Source organism: Periophthalmus magnuspinnatus, chromosome 9, assembly GCF_009829125.3.
Source record: "Periophthalmus magnuspinnatus isolate fPerMag1 chromosome 9, fPerMag1.2.pri, whole genome shotgun sequence".
In the NCBI taxonomy this organism is placed as follows: Eukaryota; Metazoa; Chordata; class Actinopteri; order Gobiiformes; family Gobiidae; genus Periophthalmus; species Periophthalmus magnuspinnatus.
This window is the reverse complement of record NC_047134.1, coordinates 14,492,024-14,513,262: the sequence shown is the minus strand read 5'-3', so window position 1 is coordinate 14,513,262 and position 21,239 is coordinate 14,492,024. Positions and strand designations below refer to the sequence as shown.

The window sequence follows — 21,239 nt, the reverse complement described above, 5'->3', positions numbered from 1 at the left end:
AAGGAAAGACCCAGATGTCTTTTGCATCTGCTTTATTTGACATTTACAATTGAATCACAACACAACTGGAGCCGTTTTGTCAGTCTGTCTTCTCAACCATTCTAGTGTTATACTGTTTGACAAATGCCTCGAACCGCTGTGGTGGGACAGAGCACAGCGAGTTGACTTTGGTTGAGTGGTACTCTAAAATACTGTGTTAAGTAGAGTGCCTTAGAGTATGGTGGAGGGCAAGGAGAAGGCAAACTGAGGAGCTATCAAGAGGCTTCACTCAGTTGGTGCAGATACAAAAATTGAGACCTGTAACAACATCTCCAAAAAAAAAAATCCTGAATTGATCAAAAAGTGAGCATAGAAATTTCAGTTCACAACTTGTAAAAGCAACAAAACACATCACACACAACATGTAACAAAAAGGTACATCATTAATCAGCTGTACTTTTGTTGTTGCAGATTCACACCCACACAGCCGTGAACACAAACGGACACATTTGGTTGTTTCACAGAATTGCAGTGACTCATGTGAAACTCAAAACACTAATCTAAGAGACGCCAGAGTTCAACACTCAACCAATGTGTACAACAGCAGGTCATAGTACAGTCAGCAGCTCTTCAAACGTAATAACTTCGACTGATGAAAAATGTGACTCAGTCTGTTTGCCCAAACAGTTACTTAATCTGTGTGAACTCCACTGAGAGGATAGAGGCGAATTAAAAACAACACTGGAATGGTCATCTCATAACTGCGAGTCGTATCATAATATATAAGATAGTACTTAACAAATACCCTGCAGATTTTGCCTCCAGTCTACATTCAGTAGGCATACTTTTAAAGTAAAGCCTGTATTTGCAATAAATTTGACATCTTTGTGCTGTTACATAGAAAACTATGTTTCTCCAGTAAATGAAGAATAGTGCTTGCAGTTTTAGAGGGGACCCTCTACATGACATCAGAGTATGAAGGAGAGGTTATGTGCTGATAGTCTGCCAGGCTAACGTTCCCAGCTGCCCTGCGCCCCAGCATAGCACTGCCACCAAGACTGCAGCGGCTGTCACCGCTAGGCTGGCCTTCACCACAGCGCCTGGTGGTCTGCTGAAACTGGCAGGGGCCATGCAAGCCAACATGGCTACAGTCACGGTGAGAGTGAAGAAAATACTGACTGCTGTGTTAATGGCCACTATCTGGCCAAACTTGGCAAAAGGCACAATGACACAGAAGAAGAGAGGTATAGTTGAGATCACTGTGGTGACTGCACTTGATACAATAGCAACGCCCACATGGTTTACTGCCTCCACTGTCCGCCACTGCCTCTTCATCAAAGGCTCCTGAAGAAAAAAACACAACAAATGGGCTGATTGCACTTCTATTCATGCAAATATACACAGGTGAGAACAAGGTGAGAACAGAGAAACAAAAAAAGTGAACAGAACGAGTCTTACTAATGTGCAATCAGCAGGCAGGCTCTCAGCTGCCAGCAGGTATCCCTCAACCAGGTGCAGGCAGTAATCAACAGAAGAGCCCACAAGGATGGACAGAGAAATCGCCTCCACAGCCCCCATCTCCCAGCCAAGCCAGTACATGACTGCCACCACCAGGCACACCACTCCTGCCAACAACACAGTTAACACAAGAGAGACTTGCTTCACACAGTAAAAATAAATGTTTTAAAAAAGCAACATTCTATTCAGTGGTTCTCTCAGTTTCATCCAATCTCAAATTAGCTTTTACCTAAAATAGTAACCAGAACTGGCAGCAGTAGAAGAGGATGGGCAGTGAATACAGACACAGCTGCCACACAGATGGCCAAAGACAGCAGTAAACTCCAGAGGGCACTCTCCACTCCTACAAACAGACAAGAAAGGTGTTTTATTCTACCTATTAGCCTAACCACAGAAGGGTAGTAAAATAGGACTTCTGGGAATTATTTGGTAAACAATCCAATGAACTTTAACCTCCTGTTATGTAGTTTAATGTTTTATTCGTCATCACCAGTTGTGATTGGTTGAGGGTGATACACTGAACAGTCTGTCAACAAATCAGGTAAACACAAAGAAGCTAAACTGGGCAGACGGTAGGGGATCTGTAAATAGATTCTTCCAAATGTTTTTTAGGGGCATGTTTAATAAATAAATGATTCATCTTCATGAATTACTTATAATGTGACAAAATCAAATATATTACATACCTATAATTTCCATAAAGATCTGTTTCCAATGCTCACAGGTCTGGAATCCCTTTTGCAGAGCAGAGGACCGTGGCAGTGATGCTAGCTGTTCTTGTATAAAGTTTTCCCATTGGAGAAAGTCTGAATAGGTCTGGAAGGAGGATTTCCCCTTATATGTGGTCTGGAATGGACAAAGAGAGATTTAGGATTGCATGAGTGAGAGTAACCATAATGCTGTGCTTATTGGAGCAAGTAATGAGAAACTTACAGACTCAAAGGCCATGGACAGCCAGCGAACCTTGCCCCCATGCATTCCCACTGCTCCATGGGATAGCTGCCCTGGGAGGAGGTTGGGCTCAGGCAGTGAGTGGCACTCGGAGTGAAGGAGTGGCAAGATGGAAGATAGTTTGTTACCTAAATGACAAAAGATATAATAATGACGTAACTGCTCATATAAAATTTGTATGCTGTTCTGCAATACTTATTATAGTCAATACTCCTCAGTTGTGTCAGAACAGACCCTAAAAGCCACATGTTGTGAGTGGACATGGTTTTAAATTTGATACATTTGGTGCTGGTTAGATGTAAATAAAAATAGATCACATGAAATAACAAATACATATGCTAATTAGGAGGACTACTGCAACATGATTGATTATCTCTTACCTGAAGGTAGGCATTGGGCTCCCCCTGGCTTCACAAGCTGTTTGTTTGCACTAATGGCTTTACAGATTTTGCAAAGATGCCCCATCTCCTGGAATATATCAAACTCTGGATCCAATATGATGCTGCCCTTTGGATATAATAAACAACAAACTTGTCATGTAACTTTAAATCTGAAAAAGATTGATGCTTTTGTGTCGGTAAGACTCACCAAATCTCCAATAACATGGTTGTCCCTAGGTTCTGTGCGGTTGATTCCCAGAATACCAAAAACAACAAATACCATTGCCCCAGTGTCAACAAGTGGACGCACTGCAGGCCGGCCACACGCACCCCCAGTGCATGGGTTGAAGCCTAATGTTTTGGATGGGTTAACTTTAGCAGGTGAGGATGGCTCTGTAAATTAGATTGGATTAAAGAATTTTATTGCAGATAGGATTTGGGTAATATTGAATGACAAAGCGTTGCTCACCGTTTGGAAGAGGAGCGTAGAAGCTTCCCTGTGTAGAACTTTCAGGGCCAGCGCTGATGTTACAGCCAGGCAGGTTAACACACACTCTACTGGGGTGAGGTCTGAGTCTGCGCTGGGCAAAGTACAGTCTCCTAAAGGAAAGAACCAATATAAAGTTAAACAGTATAAGCTTATCACTTTTCTTTTTCATTGTTTACCTGCTGTGTAGCTGCAAAAATGGTGCTTCATAAAAGACAAAGTCTCGTATCCAGCCGTGTCGTGGGTCACATGATCCAGTTGTGATCATCCAACTGGGGTACGGATGGTAGGCACTGGAGACACACACGCTCAGGCGGGTGGTGTAATTACCATTAGGCAGATTATAGGCCTTTTAGGAAGAGAATAAATTAGCTATTAATCAGCTATTTTTATAGGACAAAATCTGGCTACATCGCATTGGCTCACTTGAAAGGATGAAACCTCTCCATGCTCTGAGCTGCACTCTTTCCATGGTGAGGGAACACTGGCATTTAGAGAAAAACGGTACAGTGTTGTAGAGGCTCCGAGTTCCAGCTTAGATATGTACACTGTCAACAAAGATCCTTAAACAAAGCAGTGTACATATTGTGTAAGATACTAAATAGAACAATTTAAAAAAACATGTTTTGTACATACTGATTTACCTGTTTGGCTAGCTGTTGGTTTGGACAAGCTGCGAGGAGCACTGGAGGTTGTTATTCCCACAGGTTGCTGATCGGTGGAGAACCAGGGTGCTGATGAAGAGGCATGGGTGTTCAGTGGGTGGGGCTTCTCCATAAATACACCTGCATGACAAGGAACCAGTTTTGTTTGCCACAGATTTTTATAATTGGCAATTCTGATGTAATAACATAAGATATTGGGGAGTTTGTCAAAATTGTTACAACTTTATTTGATATCGTCACCTGAGCACATGGGGCAGGAGATTCCTTGCCCACTCAGGTTGCTCCGAAGAGCCAGCAAACTCTGAAGGTTTGTGTCCTGGCGGAAGAGCTGAGGGGCATGAGTGGCGGGCCGGAGAAGACCACAACAGCCTGCAGACAGGAGCAGGACCAGCAGAAACACACCTGTGAGACAAGAGACAGTGATAAAGAGCTTATGTGAGGGGCAGAATGGAACAAAGAGAACTTGATATAGGCCAAGTGAGGGAGATACATCAGAGTCCTCCAGAAACAAGAAATACAGGATGAGAGGCGTCTTTGACAAAGTGCAAACAATCAGGAAGTACACAGATTACATTTGTCAGGAGCTACTTTTAAATCATTTCCTCTATTGGAGACAATTCATCATAACTGTAGCCTGGGCAAATTGTCCAACTTCTGTTAGAATGATTTAATAGTAGGTTTTATCCACATAATAAGTACAATAAATAAACGTCCCCTTCTGCCGTAGAGTCTATAATATGAAATAAACTAACACTACATCTAGACTAAACAGATAACATATATTTTTTCACAAACTACATAATTTATTTTTTACACCGTACACTTTATGGACTAATTGAGAATAGCATGAGGGCAATTCCTACATAAATTAGTGTATGTGATTACTTACACCTGAGCTAATCATGTTATTATCGAATATAAACTGTGTTATTTATTAACAGTAAGAAAAGGCTTAAGGGCTTTATGGTTTAATCAGTAAAATTAAGTGTTAATATGGTTACCGGTATATTTATGTCAGTTTTTTATATTGTGAAGGACTTCAACAATTCATCTGAATAATTGTGACTAGTAAACTATCAAAATAATAATTATATTTTGATCATTGCAATTTGGGCTATAAGTCATTTTATGGCAAAGAAAGAATTATTTAAATAATAATAATAATAATAATAATAATATTTTCATCAATAACAATATTGTAAAATATAGTGAATGCCTTAAGCTCACCCAAAACAGTTTTCTGTTGCTCCACCACTGGCTCTGCTACAAAGTGCTTGAGGGCCCACTGAAGGTTTCTGCTCACGACTCCAGTGTGCTGCTGTCCTGGAGGAGACGCTGCTATCTCCACTGACAGGGACAGAATGGCTGTGTCACTGTCCATGTCGTAGGGCCCTGACAAAAGAGAAATAGCACAGTTTGGTGACGCTTGAACTCCTGCTCCCCATTCTGTCCCCATCCGTCTCCCCCTAGTGGCCTGATGGTAATCTCACCTGGCTCCATCTCCACTGACAGAAGTGCCACATCATCATCCTCGTCTGACAAAGGGCTGTGGCTCGCTGACAGCTCCGCAAACAGCCTCCAGCTTCAGAGATGGGAGGTAGTTTAGGAAGAAAGACAGCTGGGCGATTACTTTTCTCTGGCTTTTGTAGTGGCTGTGCACAGATAGCATTTCACACAAAAGCAAGGAAATAATTGCTCACCAGTTTGACCAGGTGAATCTGTGAGGTTCCACACACTGAGTCCAAATACACAAGGAGGCAGGCATCAGGGCAGACACCCACAACCAGCAGCAGCTCACTATGAGGGCCATGAATAGACCGAAGTCATGCACGGCTGGTATCTGGGGTGAGGAAAAGCATAGAATAAAAGGCCATGAAATATTCGATTTTGTGCTTATCTCAAGGAAGTCATGGGAGCAGAGTTATTTTTACCCCTTGCACATGTCCCATTAGCGAAGGTGGGTAGAGTAGCCTACTCAAGGAATAATGTAAAAAGTAAAAAGTAGTGATCAAAAATAATTACTCTGGAGACAATGTGACAGAAATACAGCTGTCATCATCGGTTATCATACAACATGACAACGTACAGCTTTTGTCACTATCCGCGGGAACAGCGACCCAGACTTTTACTTAAGCAAGAGTATTGTTACTTCAATCAAAATATTACTTAAGTAGAAGTAAAAGCATAGTATAAGAAAATGACTCTGAAAAGTACAATTTGTAGTTCAAGCGTACTACCCCCTCCTGCCTATTAGCAGTACCTGGGAGAAAGTGTTGGCAGCATAGGCAGCTGCAGTGGTGAAGGATGTCAGGAATGTAGCTCGACCAGCTGTTTTAATAGTGTAGATCATTCTCTGCTGAGGATGGAGCAGGTGAGCTGCTTGTCTGAAGGTGTTGATGAAGACAAACACATCGTCTACTCCTAAACAAACAAAACACATAATGAGACATAATAATAGAAACAACTAATTGTGTGTGTATTTTTGCTTACCAATGCCAATAATAACAAAGGCAGCAACCCCATTGAGAATACCAAGATATCTCACACCAAAGACCACATGGTAGAGATACAGAGCCATGAGGCAGCTTACTCCTATACTGGCCAGGCCGAAGAAAGTCAAAAAGACTGGGGACACCAAAAGACAAAACAACAACAAAGTACAAAACACTTTTTTCATAAAGCAAGAGAGGAAAAGCCTGAGGTGATTTGTACATCTGTGCAATACCATTTATTAATGAATTTTCCTCTGCTTTTTCTATATAGAGGCTGAATCCCTCCTCAGGTCTGAGTATAAGCAAGTACATACACTGGAAAATAACTAGTTTGTTGCAGGGATTACATTTATATAACTACATACAACTTTAGATTAGGCAACATTACATGCATGTCCAAAGAAGAAAAAACTGTATGTTGTCTGTATGTCATGCTGTATGATTACATGAATGTCAGTGGACATGGTTTTTGGCAGCATATGGAAAAATTTAGAAACGCATGGAACTATGTAGGATCTATGTACATTTTCAGTTTATGCATTACCAGAAAAGGATGTAAGGACATAGACCAGCACTGTGATGCAGACTCCACTGATGACTGCCAGCATCATATCATTGTTAAACGTGTGTCGGACTTCATTGTCAAACAGCTCTGTCCCTCCATACAACACCTTCACCTGGCTAAGACAAGGCATCCTGATGAGTAATGTAAATAAATGGATAATAATAAAAAGAAAATTAGTTAAGTATTAGACCTGGTGGACTGTTTTGCCAGGATATCAGAATACTGGACCACAAAGTTTTTGAATCTCGCCCTCTGCTCGTTGGCTCGGTCCTGTAAGGAGAAATAGGAAGGCAACGGAGCTCCAAAATGGATTTCACTTCGGAGCAGAGATGAGGACAGGTGCTCAGGGGACAGGCTCTCGTCCACATACCAATAAAACTGTGGGTGTGTAATGGCCAGACTCAGAGAACCTGTGCAAAAGGCCAAAGCTGTTAGTAGCACATTTCAAACTTATTCTCCACTCTAAAAGGCAGCTGCGCTCACCTTGAATGTCTGCCAGATCTGGTCCCATGCCATCATAGTAGATCTTTCCTCCTTTCTCGCTGGGGTAGAGGTAAGACAGGAGTGAGCTGGGGGGTGAGCAGTAAGAGGGGCCCAAAGGTAGGTCGCGAAGTACTTCCAGAGGCTTCCAACAGAACTGGTGAAACTGGGGCTGCTGCATTAGTAGGCGCTCCACTCTGTGAATTGTTTCTAGTCGTTCTGGTGTGAAAATATTCGGCTCCCCTTCTCCCTGGGCGACAAATACCAACTCTATCCTCCAAAGTGCCTGACTCTGCATGTAGTAATTGGGAGCGAACCTTGCTTTTCTTGTTAAAGTTGAATTTTCTTTCACTTTAGTGTTGTGCTTTTCCAAGGGGTGACTTACTTCTCCAAATGTCCTTTTATCTACCACTGCTCTTTTCTGATGATGTCCTTCTAAGGGGCCAGTGGGGGACTGCATGGATGCTTTTCTTTCATTATCTGTCCTGTTGAGCGCTCCCTGTCTCAGCAGCTTCTGTAGCAGCAACTCCCTGAGGGCCGCAGACTCATTGTTATCTAGATCCCGCCTGCGCCTGTCCCAGGACCCCAGCTGGGTCTTAACAGCGATGGTGAGAGCATCAAACCGCTCAGCAGAGAAGTGGCTGTGAACTTCGAAGGCACTGTAGGACAAATCGATGTCCAGCGGAGGGCAGTAGAGGAACATGTAGGCAAACAGGGCACAAGGTAGGAGAATCACAATGCCAATGAGTGCTGCACTGGCCCAGGGCGTAGTGTAGAGCCACCCGATTGCCCTCCATAGACCACAGGCATCATTATACCCATGCCCTCTCCCAAGGCCCACCGCATCTTCTCCTTCAAGTTCACCCTCCTCTTCATCATCCTGCCCTCCCCAACCAGGTCCAAATAGCAGTGGGTCATCATCAGGCACGTCCATCATGGCACCTGTCAGGGACAAATAGAGCATTGATCATCAATCACTTAAACCCACACACTCAGCCCTCTTACAGCCAAGTGAACAGCACAAAGATGTCAAACTGCTGGCATTTGATACAAAGCAAAGGACAAAGTCACGTCCCAAAAAGACAGTGGGCAAGGACATAAAAATTAAGTAACAGCTGCCGACCAAGAGCATCCACTAGCAGCTCTCTGGAGGCATGGGGAAAATAGTGGAATAACCTTTTTTACTCTAGAGCTTAGATGTGAAAAGGGTGAGCTTAGTCGTGTTTTATTATGCCAATCAGAGGAAACCAAGGGGCACAATGGGCTTAAAGCTGCAATTTAATTCTCTCTGCCAGTGGGGCATTGAGCATTATCACACAGAAAAAGAGAAAGGGAGCACTTGTGGCGTTTTATAAATCAGTAGCATTGTTCGACAGATAGCAAATTAAATCATCTCAGTGGTCTAATTGCTGACAAGAGGAGTGAGAGGGGTTTTAGGGAATAACTGAGGTTTATCTCCAGTGATAGACAGGCCTTGACTAATGGTGTCAATAGGTCTTTCCCATTCAGCCCTCCACACACAAGATAATGCACACAGTTTGCATTCAAGCAGCAACGAGCTCAGTAACTGAAACAATTTATCTGTGCTCTCCAGAACAGCGCTTTAAGGTCAGGCGAGTAAGACAAGGCATCTTGATAACGTGTGTAAGCTACGCTCTGAAAATGAAGAGGAGATCCATCATGAAATATGGGAAAAGAGTTATTTAGATGAGCAAAAAATAATCACACCTCGGAATGCTCGAAAACGCCAGTCCCATGAGTCCAATGCTAAAATTATCTAAAGGCAGACTGATTTATGAGCCATCTTTACTTAGCTCATAAATCCAACACCTCGGCAAACAATATATAATTTGTTAAAGCACAACATATGTTGTCACAAAGTTACAGCTTGTAGATTAGTTTTAATGACTGTAGTATAACTAATAGATTTTCTACTTTTGGTGACAGATCCTAATGTTTAGTAATGGAAAATAAAATGTCCACAGGGCAAACAGAATTGCAAAGGGCTTTCCCTTTAATAAAACAGAGTTAGGAAGCCAAAAGCTTGACTGTTTCTAATAATGTTACAAAAGTCTATTTTCTGTCATTTTACATCTCCTCATATACTTTCAGACTTTCAGATTGTACTGTGTTTGATGTGAAGAATTACAAATTGAACTTCACAAACCTTTCTCAATATTCAATGAGGGGAAAAGCTGTGCTGAAATATTGGAGTTGGCAGAATTTGAATGAATGGAACCATAGTTTTTTATTGTCATTTGATCTTATCCTGCTTGGTTTATGTTGTTAAATGTGTGGATTTTTCTTTCAGGTTAAGACCAAAAATAGACTGATCTCTGAAAGTCTGCACACGTCTTTTTCCAAACTGTTCGATGACTGTGGTCTCTAGGTGTTTGCATTTCTCTAATATTGTTTGCACAGACGTTCGCTCAAGGACATGCCTCCTGGAGGTGCACACTATTGGTATTGATTAATTTATACAGATTTTCCAACAAAAGTCTGTGCAGGCTAGGCACAGGGATACAATTAAACATTATCAAATATTTCTATCATTTTCTGCTTTACACAGGTCTTTTTGGTAGTATAAAGCAAAATATAAATTCCAATTTCAAAACGTTATTTGGATGAATCCTTTGCTTCTATTATGAGTTATTTCTGCCAAAATAGAAACCATTCTGCTATCTGTTTCATATTTCCCAATAATGACAGTAATGCTCAGTACCTTTGCAAAGGAAATGAAAAACAGCTAATACTTGCAGTAATGAGATTAACATAATCATGTTACCTTAATCTTTACCTGTTTTTTTTTTTTCTTTTTGTGATGTGAACCCACAGTGACAAGTAAAAAGAGCGAAACAGGAGGACTGACAGGCTAAGGCAGTCACATGTCACATTATCAAACAGGTCCTCTTCATCTGTGAAAAGCACAAATCTTTCATGTGCTGTTTAATATTCAGAGCCAAGTCTAAATGAAAGCAATGTCTGCAAACGTCTACCACTGTCTCTCTGTCTGTCCGTGCATCAAAAGACTCTGATTAGTAGAGCCGTAGTGGGCACGGATTGCTCGAGGAACTTGTTAAAGACTGATGTGCTGGAGCAGAGTCTGGGGCTCTCCGGTGCCAAGAGTGTCTGCAGGAACAGCGTGATCCTGAAGTGGCAGCAGATAACTACACCGGTACATGGCCTGGGGACCTACGCCTCTTTCTGTGCCTTGATGAGCCTGGCACTATGTCGCATCTAATGAACAATAATTATGACAGGTGTATAGCTGCAAAACACTGTGAGCTGCACAGACCCTGGTATAACTTAAGTACAAGCTGCTGATATTGTTTGATGTGGTTATTTCTCCACAAAGATAGGACACGATTAAAAGCGTAACGCAACACAGGTGTGAAGTACAAATATAGAAAAATCTGACATATTGTCCTGTTTATACTGGGTTAAAAATGTTTTTTTTTTTCTTTCATAAAATTATGAAAAGAATATTAAGTTGTGAAAAGAAAATGAAAGGATTTTAAAGGAAGGGCATTAGGCATAAAACGTCACCCATGTCATAATGATGTAACAAATACAAAAAGTAGCTTATTTACTATCGTGCTCCCAAAATTTCATATGGACAGAATAAGATGACTATTTTTGTAGTGGCATTGCTAAAAATTGGACACCTTGTCTGTGCATGACCAAATAATGAGTGTGTACCTGCTGGGTCATCAGCTGCAGAATTTGATGAAGTGTGCAGGGCTCTATTTGCTCCGCCTCATCTGTCTTGGACCAGCCAGCTGTGTAAAAAGTAAAGAGGCAAGGTTAACAATGAACAGCAGCCCACAGCACACCAATATCAAAGACGTGTCCATTTTTCAGGTGTCAGACTGTCAGCCTTTTCACCTGCTCTAGTCTGAGGATTGAATCTTTGAGGTGAACTGCTGTGGAAACTCAAAAGCCTTCACCTTTAGTACTCTCCATCTCTTCCATCAGTCGCTTATCCAGCCCTTTCCTTCTTCTCAATCTACCTATTTTTCATTGCGTCTCCATCTGGACGCAGAGGTGACAGATTTATAACCTTGATGACTGACAGCAGCTAAAAATAACCCAATACAATTCTTATGCTCTCTCTCTCTCTCTCACACACACCTAATATGCATACAATTTGACATAAACCCAGCCAGCATACTGCCTCATTTAAAGAAGCATTGATTATACCACTGAATATATTCTACATGCATGAGTGCCCTGCAATATGTTGTACAATAGGCTGCCTTTAATCTAGTCTCACACCATTCTCGTGCATATACACCAAACAATGCTATTCATTTTCTTATTAATTTGTGACTGTGTGGAGAAAGCAGAAAACTGTCAGTGCATTGCAAGATAGGCTTTATGGTGTCGTGCCAAGCAATTTCTCTCAGGCTTTGAATAAGAAAGAAGAAATCAAGCTCTTTCTGTGCACAAAACAAAACGCATCATAATGAAGCTTATTTCCCTGAAGTTACCTCTTTTAAAGTAACTCTGTGGGGACAATGTGGACCAGCGCAGATAGTGCACACTTCCATGGATTATTTTAAACCTTGCTTTTTACGTTTATTATAACTTAGAAAAACCTCATAATCAGCTTAAATAAACAAAGACATCATGTTAGTAGGAGACTTACCTAAGACAAAAGATAATTACAGGTGGAGTCTTCAGGCCTTCAGGGTCTCCTTAATGGCAAAGTTACGCTCTGCAGTTGCATGTCCTCTGCTCTGGTTGAAACAGAACAAAATAAATTGCTTTTTTGTCACAGGCAATAACTCATAGAAAGAACCATCAAGAGAGCATCATAAGGGACTGGCACACAAGCTTCAACATACCCACACACATACTATGCAGGATTCCTGTAATAGAACCAGCTAATAAAATCTAGTTTCCCTTGCTTTTATGCTTGCGGGTCTTTTCTGTGGCTCTCCCTCCCCTCTTGTCTTACCCGGTTGTCCAGGCGACAGAGTCAGTGAGAGACATTTCTTCCCAGTAGCTCCCCTCTCTCTCCCATGGCTTTGTTCAGCCTGCTCCACTGACTGACTCAAGAGCAGCAAAGAGGCAAGGTGGGCTGTGCTGCATGAAGGATTATGTATATTCTTCTCTAGCAACAAAAAAGGGGGATCTTATTATAAATCAGATACTATACATATTTGAATCTGTTTGTGTTTTTTTCAGTCATTCAAACAGAAGCAATATGACAATTTGTGTGTAGATGGCAAATCGATGCTCCCTCTCACAGCATCTTAAATGGTATGGTCGAGTCTAGTCTCAGTTGGTGGGGTGTGTTATAAGAGGCCGATCACAATAACTGGCTACAGTAGGGAACAAAGTCCAATTTAAAGTAATCATCTGAAATCAGTTTATTAGATTGCACTTCAGTTTTCATTTCCATGCATGCCAATTCTGATGTAGATGGAGAGCCATTTCTTTTAACCATAAAATATTTGTGATGCCTAAAAGAGCTATCCAGATAAGATGTTTGTACTGCATGAGGTGGTAATGATTTCTACAGCTGCAACCTTCACACACACATCTAACATTTATGACGCACAACACTGAACTCATCCATCGCCTGCTTTCTTTTCATTTTAAAACGTGGTACCTCAACATCAAAAAAAGATTTATTTAGAAAGAGAATAAATGTCTTTTCACATCTCCACTATTTTCAGAGTGCTCTATATGTGTTTGTTTGTTTTTACCCTTTGGCCTATTCCTGTTGCAACACATTCATCTGACCAAGACTTTTTCAGCCACTGGACATCAATACAGAGAAGTTGAGTGTGTATAATTATAGATATTAGGGTGGGGCTGCAAAAATTAAGAAAAAAAGGCATTAAATCTATACATTTTTCACAGTAAAGTATATTTAACATGTCCCCCTCTCTCCACACTTCACAGACCACAAACATTGGCAGGCAAAGACATAAAGGCAGTTTTTACATGATCATACATACCATTTAGTATAAAATATACATAAATATGCATAGACCATTCAAACACTTAGACAGAATGACTGCTCCCTGGACACGCAAGAGTTATACCCGTTATTTGTGACTAATAACCATAAAATTCTTACAAAATAGTGTGAAACATCTGATGAATGTACAACTATTGAGAGCAGGAGGCATGCAGTTTTACTACAACAGATGCCACTGTCCTTTTTCATCAGGACAGGTTCTTTATCATCACATGTTTCTCATGTAATCAACAGAGAGCGTAAACTACACTGGTCTGATTAAACTACAAGCCAGTAATTTGAATTAATCAATGCATTCATACTGTACATACATTTAATCAAATCCAATCCTATAAACATGAAGCAGGGTAGTACTAGTAACTGCCTGTGCTTTTTCCTTCTGGAAAAGGAGGAAACAATTAACAGAAGACCCAGTGCCGCAGTAACAGCATAAATACAAAACATACTGTATAGGTGACCCTGAAAAATAAAGTTCATGCTAATTAGCATAAGAGAGGTGGAAAACAGGAACAGAATGTACTCAATCTGAAAAATAACTAGATTATGTCTCCAGTGTTGCATTGCAGCTTACATTGATTGAGCTGATTTATTTCTTGCACCTCCCAACCAAACTGGAGTGAAAACAGCCCATCATGTTATTTTTAGCACCTACACCGGATGAGTCTAAGCCCAGTGTCTTTAAAACATGATTGTAATGCTATGTAAATTGTCCTTATTATAAATTACACAGGCCTATAGGAACAACTAACATGCATTCATCCACATAATGGTGACAAACGTGTTCATGGCTTTAACGTAATAACATTTGGCTTAGGTTTAAATTATTTTCTGTCTTTACACAACAGTCACAGTGTAATAGTCCATCACTGCTATTTAATAGCCAGGGCAGTGGCTGATGGAGGACGTAAACACATAATTATTGGTCCACGGAGTAACAGTGCTACTGTCACATACAGTAAAACACTGTAAACTCTGACTCCTATCAGAGAAGTCCTTTGAAAAAGGAATTGAGAATTGCTACCACAGATGTGTCTCTCTGATCTCTGAGATGATATTATTAGCCTTTTTCAGTGCCTAAGAAAAACAAAAGCAGAAGACAGGTTAGAAGGTGGCCTTAACAAAGACATAAAAGGACTTTGTGTTCCCAGCACTCTGCACGCTACTCACTGAGAACACACACATTAACTAGTTTTACCTCAAGCATCTGAGCAACCTCGGTTCGCTGCTGCGCTGTGTCCTGTGACTCAATGAGCAGCTCCTGCAGCAGGGGCTGTTTGTAGAGCTGACCCACCAACTCACTCTGTAAATGCTCTTTCACAAAGTTCACCAAGAAGTGCATCACTGTCTTGGGCACACTGCAGACACAAAGCCCAGGGAAAATCAGCATCAATAACAAGACGATAGGCTAACAAAAGAACCATCAGACAAAATGAGGAGGAGACAGTCAGCCCACCCTCCTCCCACATTTCTATAGGTGTTTTGGATATGTTCCCGCCGAACCTGTCTTGGATGCTTTTGCGAACAATGAGGAAGTAGGACTTGATGAGGCGCTGGATGACCTCACAGTCTCTCTGCTCCCGTGCACTCAGCTTTCGGGGTACGGCCTGACAAACAAGAAAATGGATGATACATTGCAATCAATTAAATTCTAAATTCATTGTCTTATTGCTAATCCCACCACTCACTGTGTCAAGAAGGTTAACAGCCTGGCCTTTGCTAGGACTGCCAAAACCGCCAGAAGGAGCTTTGTCTTCTCCAACTTTCTCATTTTTCCAGCGCTTTCCTCCATCGAGAGCCTCTGTCTGAAAACATATTACATCAATTAAGGCCTACAAAACTGACAACAATGAAGTTTAGCTGAAAATAATGAGTTTTCCAAAATGTGTGTACCTGCTGGCTATTGACCGATGCAGAGACCTGTGCCGCATCTGTAAAGTCTGGATGCTTTGTATTGATGTAAGCAAGTTCAATAGCAACTAAATTGTGTACCTAGGAAGATAAAAGAAAGACTGTAGATTTTATGTACTTTTATAAAAGATATGGCAAATCACAATTACCAGAATTACCATTTCATTGGTTATGGGCAGGCGTTTTCTAAGTAATCCAGTCACCACTTCAACTATAGAATCATGCAGTTTTGGAAAGCGCAAAAGTTCCTTGCAAAAGAAGACACGAACACTATCAATGATTAATAATTAATCAGTTTTTTGGAGATAATGAATGTAAAATGTGTTCTTGTCTTGAGGCTAACCTGTGTGCTAAAAGAAGTGCAGTGTTGTATGATTCGTTGTAGTTCTTCGTGAACAAGCTCTACACAGCGCAAACTGGGCTCCTCTAGCCGCTTAATTTGCCGCTTCACCAGCAATTCAAAGGACACCTCAGGCACAAAGAGGGCTGGCCGAGGACCCTGCAGGGCAACACATACAACTCTGCTTTACCTGTTTTTCCTCCAACTGACAGAGGTTGGCTTACATTAACCTAATTTTATAAATTACAGATAGCAAAGAAACGTACTGTGGCATTGCGGATGGCAGTGAGGATGTCCAGCTCAGTAAGCCCACCAAGAGGGTCAATGGACTGCAAAGTGCGTCCAAAAGTTTCATGAAAAATGTAGCACATTCGAGCTCCCCCGCAGCTGTGGAAAGGAGGTGATTAACAGTCATGTCAATGCTGGTGTTTATGAAGTGCAGCGGCAATGTCAATTGTGTCAAAATTAAATTTAGCCAACCATAAAAAGGTCAATATTTGCTCATTACACATTAGCATGAATTAATCTCTTTGTTGAAAGCTCTGTTGCCCTGAGACATTTAACATTAAAAATGCATGTGTTCAACAACTAACTGTTTGGATTCAGAAGAATTTGCATCTAAACAAATACTAGCAAAACAATACTCTCTCTTGTCTAGTGCTGAGACTCACAGTTCTGATGTCTGGATGTGTCTCGCTGTTCCCTCAATAGTGCTGCAATAATCACTGGCAAACTTTGTGACAATCTGAAGCAAGGTGGCGCTGTGATCCTCCACAGGCTGACCATAGCCATTGAGTTGGGCCTGGTACTGAGCACTGAGCACAGTTACTCGGGTTTTTAATTCAGGCAGACAGTCCCGGATGTGATGCATGAGCAGTCTACTCAGAGTTTTAGCTAAATAACGTGACCCAGCCCGAGAGGCGAGTGAGGGATAGTGACGCTGCAGAAAGGCATGTTCATTTTTCAGTGAATCTTCTAAGCTCTTTTGAGTATTGATGTCATGCTGACTCCTGGAAACAGTCAAAAAACAGAAAACACATTAGAGTATTCTTAAACTTTGCAATATATATGTGAAAGCAAATTGAATTTATAAGACATACCTATTAACTACGCCAATAATGCCAAGTCTGACTGGAATAACTCGACCCAAAAGAACCTCAAGAGCATCAGTCCCTGCATCCATGAGGTCCAGTTTACTCACCACCAGAAGTGTTCGGCGCCCTGACACAAAGGGCATAAAAATGATCATTTTTAGTGTTCCCTTTTACTGACAAATTATGAAAACATGGCCAGAAAAATAACAATAATGCATTTGAGCATTACATGTTTGTAAGTGTACCATCAGTGACTAAGTCAATATTCTACTCCTCTTTGTCCATAGCAGACCATAATAGTTACATTAATTTTTAAATAACTTTAAATGGCCAATATGGTGTTAGCACTTACAATTTCCACTTTCGCTGAAGTGGTTTGTGAGTGCATGACAAGAATGATGCATAACTATTCATCATTTTAAAATTCAAAGCTACTGTCTCTGAAAGATTGCTGGAAGAAAATACACATTTGACTCAACCAGGAACATTTTTATAAAATAAATTACCATCTGGATCAACCTCTCGAGCCAATTTCAAAGCATCAGATGTGGCCAAGTCCAAGTTGGCAGGAGACACAGCGAGGATGAGAGAGTTTGGATTGGAGATGAATGACAGGATCATTTCTTGTACTTGTGTCTCAATGTCTTCTGGCTGATCCCCCACAGGAACCTAAAGGTGACAATGTCAGGTGAAAGGAGAGAGTGAAAGTCTCAGGTTTAATAATGATGTTGTGCTCCAAGGACAAAGACTGAACAGAGAGGATTTGTTTACCTTAGTTATTCCAGGTAAGTCCACAAGAGTAAGATTGAGAACTTTTGGAGAAAAAATCTTCAAATAAATAGGTTCTGGATTGATGCCCTAGAAAAAGAATCCACATTAATTGCTTACAATGGCCTAGGGTGAGAATTTTCTTTCTTACCTTATTTTCTCCTGAAGTGCGGTCCGTCTCCACTTCAATTTCATGGCGGACTTCATTAAAGTCTGTAAATATCTTTTGAGACAAAGGAAAATATTAATTGCACAATAATATGGGTAACTATAATGTTCACATCATGTCCTGTACATACCTGGTTCTTACAATGAAGGAAGGTTCCCCATTCCTCTGCTTTGATACCTACAGACAAATATTAGTATTTATGTTAGTGAATATCTTGGACACCATGTTTTTTGTATTTTTTTCTTTTGTCCTGTTCATGCATTTGTTCTATCAGAGTGGATCATTTAAATCAATTACATACTCTTTATAGTAATAGGATAAACTTAAATAAAACACTTTTTAGAAGGAGAAAAGGGGAAATGTGTTTAATTATTTTAGATAAACCTGGGTAGAGGTTTGAAGCTGTTTGTTTAGCCTCATTTCCTGGAAAGGCAGCAAAGCAGAAGACAAAGAAAAGAGAAAGAAAGTGTCAAAAGGGTAAGAAAGGAGTAAAAGCTATTACCCGGTAGTCTATTAAAGTTATTAGACAGAATTCAGTCTCCAAGTACAATAAATCAACAGTTATGCACCTTAAATCTAAAATATATAAGTGTACTCTAAAGGTACATTGTAAAAGCATGTTTACCATTTTCTATCTTGAGTCTCTCTGTCATGGGAGGAACATTAATGAGTTGCAACACCAGGGGTCGTCTTGTGACAATCCCTGACCCTCGAGGCAAAAAGTCTCTTCCAACCAGGCTCTCTAACACGGAACTCTTTCCACTACTCTGTAAAGCACCAACAGTGAAATAATTTCCCATGTGACCTGGTTGATATTTTAAGACAACAGTAAATTTACCTGGCATCCAACCACAACTATCTGTGGCAGCTGTATGACTTCTGCCCCCACTGTCAGAAAGACCTCCTGCAGCCGATTGATGGTAGGAATCAGAGTCTCCATCCTGACAGCAACCCGATCACTCTGAGAATATTGTAAATAAAATGTTTCACTTCACTGATGGAAAGGAGGACAGCATTTAAAGAAAATACACTCGAGCATTTGAGTAAGAAATGATCTCAAATGAAATGATACTACTCCTGGTGTGATCAAGGGAGGCGACCAATCTCGGCATTTGACAGGGCATAGAATCGACATGGATTATAGCAATTATAAGCCATGGTTGAGACGCAAAATAAAACGAGGAAGTGATTATGTTGTCTTCAGTTAACGTTAGCCGGCTAAAGCTATCACTAAGTGAAGATTGAAAAGGAAACATCAGCCGCGAAAGACCTATTTTAACACATATATTAAGCTATAGAAGCACAGAACCTTACCTAAGGGGCACCAAAAAGAAAATGATTAGTTCTGAATTATAATATACGTACAATCCTCAGAGAAATTGCATTTTGTCTTAAATATTATCTAAAACAAGGAGCCTCCGATAGCCTCCAGTCCTCTACGCGGGTGGAGCGCGGAACACTGCTCTCTCCTGATTGGTCCACAGACAGGCAGGGTAGAAAATAACACCACTTGATTTGACGAGGCGTATGACGTAACCAGCCGTGTCCCGCCCCTTTTCATCAATACACACTGCAAAGTGTTTAAATGTTTTATTGTGTGTATATATAAACATATTTACAAATGATCCACTGACCATCAGATAATGGATAAAATATGCATAACAATAGAAGAGATTTCAAACAGAAAGCACACACTGAGGAACACCACTAATAAATAAACTGTAGTAGAGGCGTGTTTAACTCAGGAGATGGAGAAATTACCTATATATTTTGGAATAATAAGATTGTGCCATACTAAAATTAAAAATGGACCACGTTCATGTATTCTTGTCTGTATCGTCAAGAAAAGAGATCTGTAATGAGGAAACGATTCGATTCGCCACTGATCAGATCATCTCAAGTGTCAAGTGCGACATCATCACTTAACGAGTCCCATTGCTATGGGCACTGCATCTCGAAACACATCCCCGTAAGACAATCACTAGTACAAAAGTGTAACATTATAATCAGTCCATATATGAGGTGTCCATACTTTCTCCTTCGGGGTGAAGCAGTCTTCCAGCCAAGCGCTCAATGTCATCAAGACTGAGCTGTCGTAGTGAACGTTCATAGTCCTTTGAGAAAATTTGAACAGAATTGTGCACACATTATCATCAAAATGATCTTATTTGGATTTTAACACATCTCTACAATTTTATTAAATGCATGTAAATAATGACTACCTTAATAAGTTGCTCATGAACTTTAGCTGCATCAGCAGGACTAAAGTGCTTGGCCAATACCATAGACACAGTCTGCCATACTCCCCCCTGTGAGCTGCTGTTGCTGCTGGTGGGGACAGGAGCAGCAGGCCTCTCTCCCGCTGGGCGAACCACAAGATTCAATTTGGCCTCCGGGCCGATGGAGTAATCACACAATCTGTGTTCATCTAAACAATATTCAATCGTCAATCGTGACTTCATTAAAACCAAGGAAACAGGTGACTTACTACAAACCTGCCAGTGCTTTCCCTTTGTAAAGTAGTCTCTGTTGATTTGCAGGTATATTAAGACGCTCGGACACAAGTTCTTTAACTGTAGACACCTTTTCGTCTTCAGTCACCTACAAACAGAAAAAATATAGATACTATTATGAGGATACTGTCATGCAGCTGTGCTGTATTAATAGTTCCTCACCACAAACAAAACTATGCTTAGCGACTTAGGCAGGACTGATGATATTACATCTTTGTCAAAAATGTTATGGTTGTGCAATTAGTTTGATTTGAAACGCAAACTGTTATTGCTGATTGTAACAACTTTCATTTACCTTAACCTTTATCAAAATCGGGGGAAATATAGGTCTACAGTGAATACACAGTCAATGGCACGTTGGCACATAAGTAGAGGAGTAATAAAGATAATCTTTTTTAGCTTTATGAATAGCTTTAACAGCTAAATTAGCTCTGTCGTAGCCAACCTAAAATGCATTGTACTTTAGCTTACCTGCACGCTGCATTCTTTTCCTTGAAGTGGTTTTACGGTAAGAATCATTTTGGTCTAAATAAAATGATCACACCTAAATGTAGTTGGATATGGAACTGACCCCCCTTAAAAAAGTTATTTAGCTAGTTATTTAGCTAAAAGCTAAAACGCCGCTCCTCCTGAGTCTGCGCACCATCCTCTACTGCTGCACCTGGCAGGAGAAGCGCGCTCTAGCGCCGCTTGTGCCACCGTGCGGTTGGAGTAATGCGTGACAGTTTGCCTGTCTAGACGACGAGGAGGGAGACATCCAATTTCAATATAAATAACATTCCATATATTTAACACACTCACATTGGAAAATTTTAAATGTGGGGCCTGTATTAAAGCCAATTATGTTTAAAAGGCATTAAAAAATATTTTGATGTGTTTGATATCCTTGATTTAGACCTGTTCGTTTGTAGTGTTTCCTATTTGATGGATAAACTATT

General features: G+C 40.7%; 3 protein-coding genes across 6 annotated transcripts; all 3 read right to left on the bottom strand.

The window, feature by feature from the left end:
- Positions 1-4: 4 nt before the first annotated feature.
- Positions 5-12,556, bottom strand: disp3 (dispatched RND transporter family member 3). 2 transcript variants are annotated; one of them, XM_055224321.1, is made up of 23 exons: positions 12,478-12,556; positions 12,166-12,256; positions 11,217-11,296; positions 7,521-8,459; positions 7,228-7,447; positions 7,017-7,153; positions 6,471-6,605; positions 6,241-6,401; positions 5,681-5,820; positions 5,471-5,562; positions 5,208-5,372; positions 4,221-4,382; positions 3,960-4,100; positions 3,742-3,878; positions 3,495-3,664; positions 3,298-3,428; positions 3,037-3,221; positions 2,829-2,955; positions 2,431-2,576; positions 2,184-2,343; positions 1,727-1,840; positions 1,438-1,604; positions 5-1,323 (listed from the first exon to the last, which is right to left on the bottom strand). In XM_055224321.1, the coding sequence occupies exons 4-23, from the start codon at positions 8,452-8,454 to the stop codon at positions 967-969; spliced, it is 3,981 nt and encodes a 1,326-aa protein (XP_055080296.1). In that variant the 5' UTR covers positions 8,455-8,459; positions 11,217-11,296; positions 12,166-12,256; positions 12,478-12,556; the 3' UTR covers positions 5-966. The 2 variants fall into 2 exon arrangements, with proteins under 2 accessions (XP_055080296.1, XP_033828260.1); XM_033972369.2 differs by having other exon boundaries at positions 12,365-12,521.
- An 819-nt stretch (positions 12,557-13,375) lies between these two features.
- On the bottom strand, positions 13,376-19,263 carry si:dkey-32e23.4 (dynamin-1-like protein). Of its 3 annotated transcripts, none has more exons than XM_033972374.2 (17): positions 19,103-19,263; positions 18,627-18,749; positions 18,414-18,555; positions 17,919-17,965; positions 17,771-17,842; positions 17,623-17,709; positions 17,358-17,520; positions 16,858-16,978; positions 16,429-16,767; positions 16,024-16,144; positions 15,761-15,916; positions 15,576-15,665; positions 15,400-15,498; positions 15,195-15,311; positions 15,010-15,113; positions 14,705-14,864; positions 13,376-14,583 (listed from the first exon to the last, which is right to left on the bottom strand). In XM_033972374.2, the coding sequence occupies exons 2-17, from the start codon at positions 18,726-18,728 to the stop codon at positions 14,527-14,529; spliced, it is 1,977 nt and encodes a 658-aa protein (XP_033828265.1). In that variant the 5' UTR covers positions 18,729-18,749; positions 19,103-19,263; the 3' UTR covers positions 13,376-14,526. The 3 variants fall into 3 exon arrangements, with proteins under 3 accessions (XP_033828265.1, XP_055080081.1, XP_055080082.1); XM_055224106.1 differs by having other exon boundaries at positions 19,154-19,263; XM_055224107.1 differs by lacking the exons at positions 18,414-18,555; positions 18,627-18,749; positions 19,103-19,263 and adding an exon at positions 18,173-18,205.
- Positions 19,264-19,363: 100 nt separating this feature from the next.
- On the bottom strand, positions 19,364-20,970 carry ubl4a (ubiquitin like 4A). Its single transcript, XM_033973311.2, has 4 exons — positions 20,773-20,970; positions 20,284-20,389; positions 20,011-20,216; positions 19,364-19,902 (listed from the first exon to the last, which is right to left on the bottom strand). Exons 1-4 carry the CDS (start codon positions 20,818-20,820, stop codon positions 19,795-19,797), a joined length of 468 nt encoding a protein of 155 aa, XP_033829202.1. The 5' UTR covers positions 20,821-20,970; the 3' UTR covers positions 19,364-19,794.
- Positions 20,971-21,239: the final 269 nt, after the last annotated feature.

Coding starts and splice junctions, on each gene's coding strand:
- disp3 (XM_055224321.1), bottom strand. CDS start 8,454: ATGATGGACGTGCCTGATGATGACCCACTGCTATTTGGACCTGGTTGG. Junction 5,821..6,240: donor CTGCCAACACTTTCTCCCAG/GTACTGCTAATA, acceptor TCCTCACCCCAG/ATACCAGCCGTGCATGACTT. Junction 1,605..1,726: donor AGTTCTGGTTACTATTTTAG/GTAAAAGCTAAT, acceptor TGTTGTTGGCAG/GAGTGGTGTGCCTGGTGGTG.
- si:dkey-32e23.4 (XM_033972374.2), bottom strand. CDS start 18,728: ATGGAGACTCTGATTCCTACCATCAATCGGCTGCAGGAGGTCTTTCTG. Junction 16,979..17,357: donor TCGAGAGGTTGATCCAGATG/GTAATTTATTTT, acceptor CCTTTGTGTCAG/GGCGCCGAACACTTCTGGTG. Junction 16,145..16,428: donor CACATCCAGACATCAGAACT/GTGAGTCTCAGC, acceptor TCCTTTCCACAG/CTGCGGGGGAGCTCGAATGT.
- ubl4a (XM_033973311.2), bottom strand. CDS start 20,820: ATGATTCTTACCGTAAAACCACTTCAAGGAAAAGAATGCAGCGTGCAG. Junction 20,217..20,283: donor CAAAGGGAAAGCACTGGCAG/GTTTGTAGTAAG, acceptor AATATTGTTTAG/ATGAACACAGATTGTGTGAT. Junction 19,903..20,010: donor TTCATGAGCAACTTATTAAG/GTAGTCATTATT, acceptor ATTTTCTCAAAG/GACTATGAACGTTCACTACG.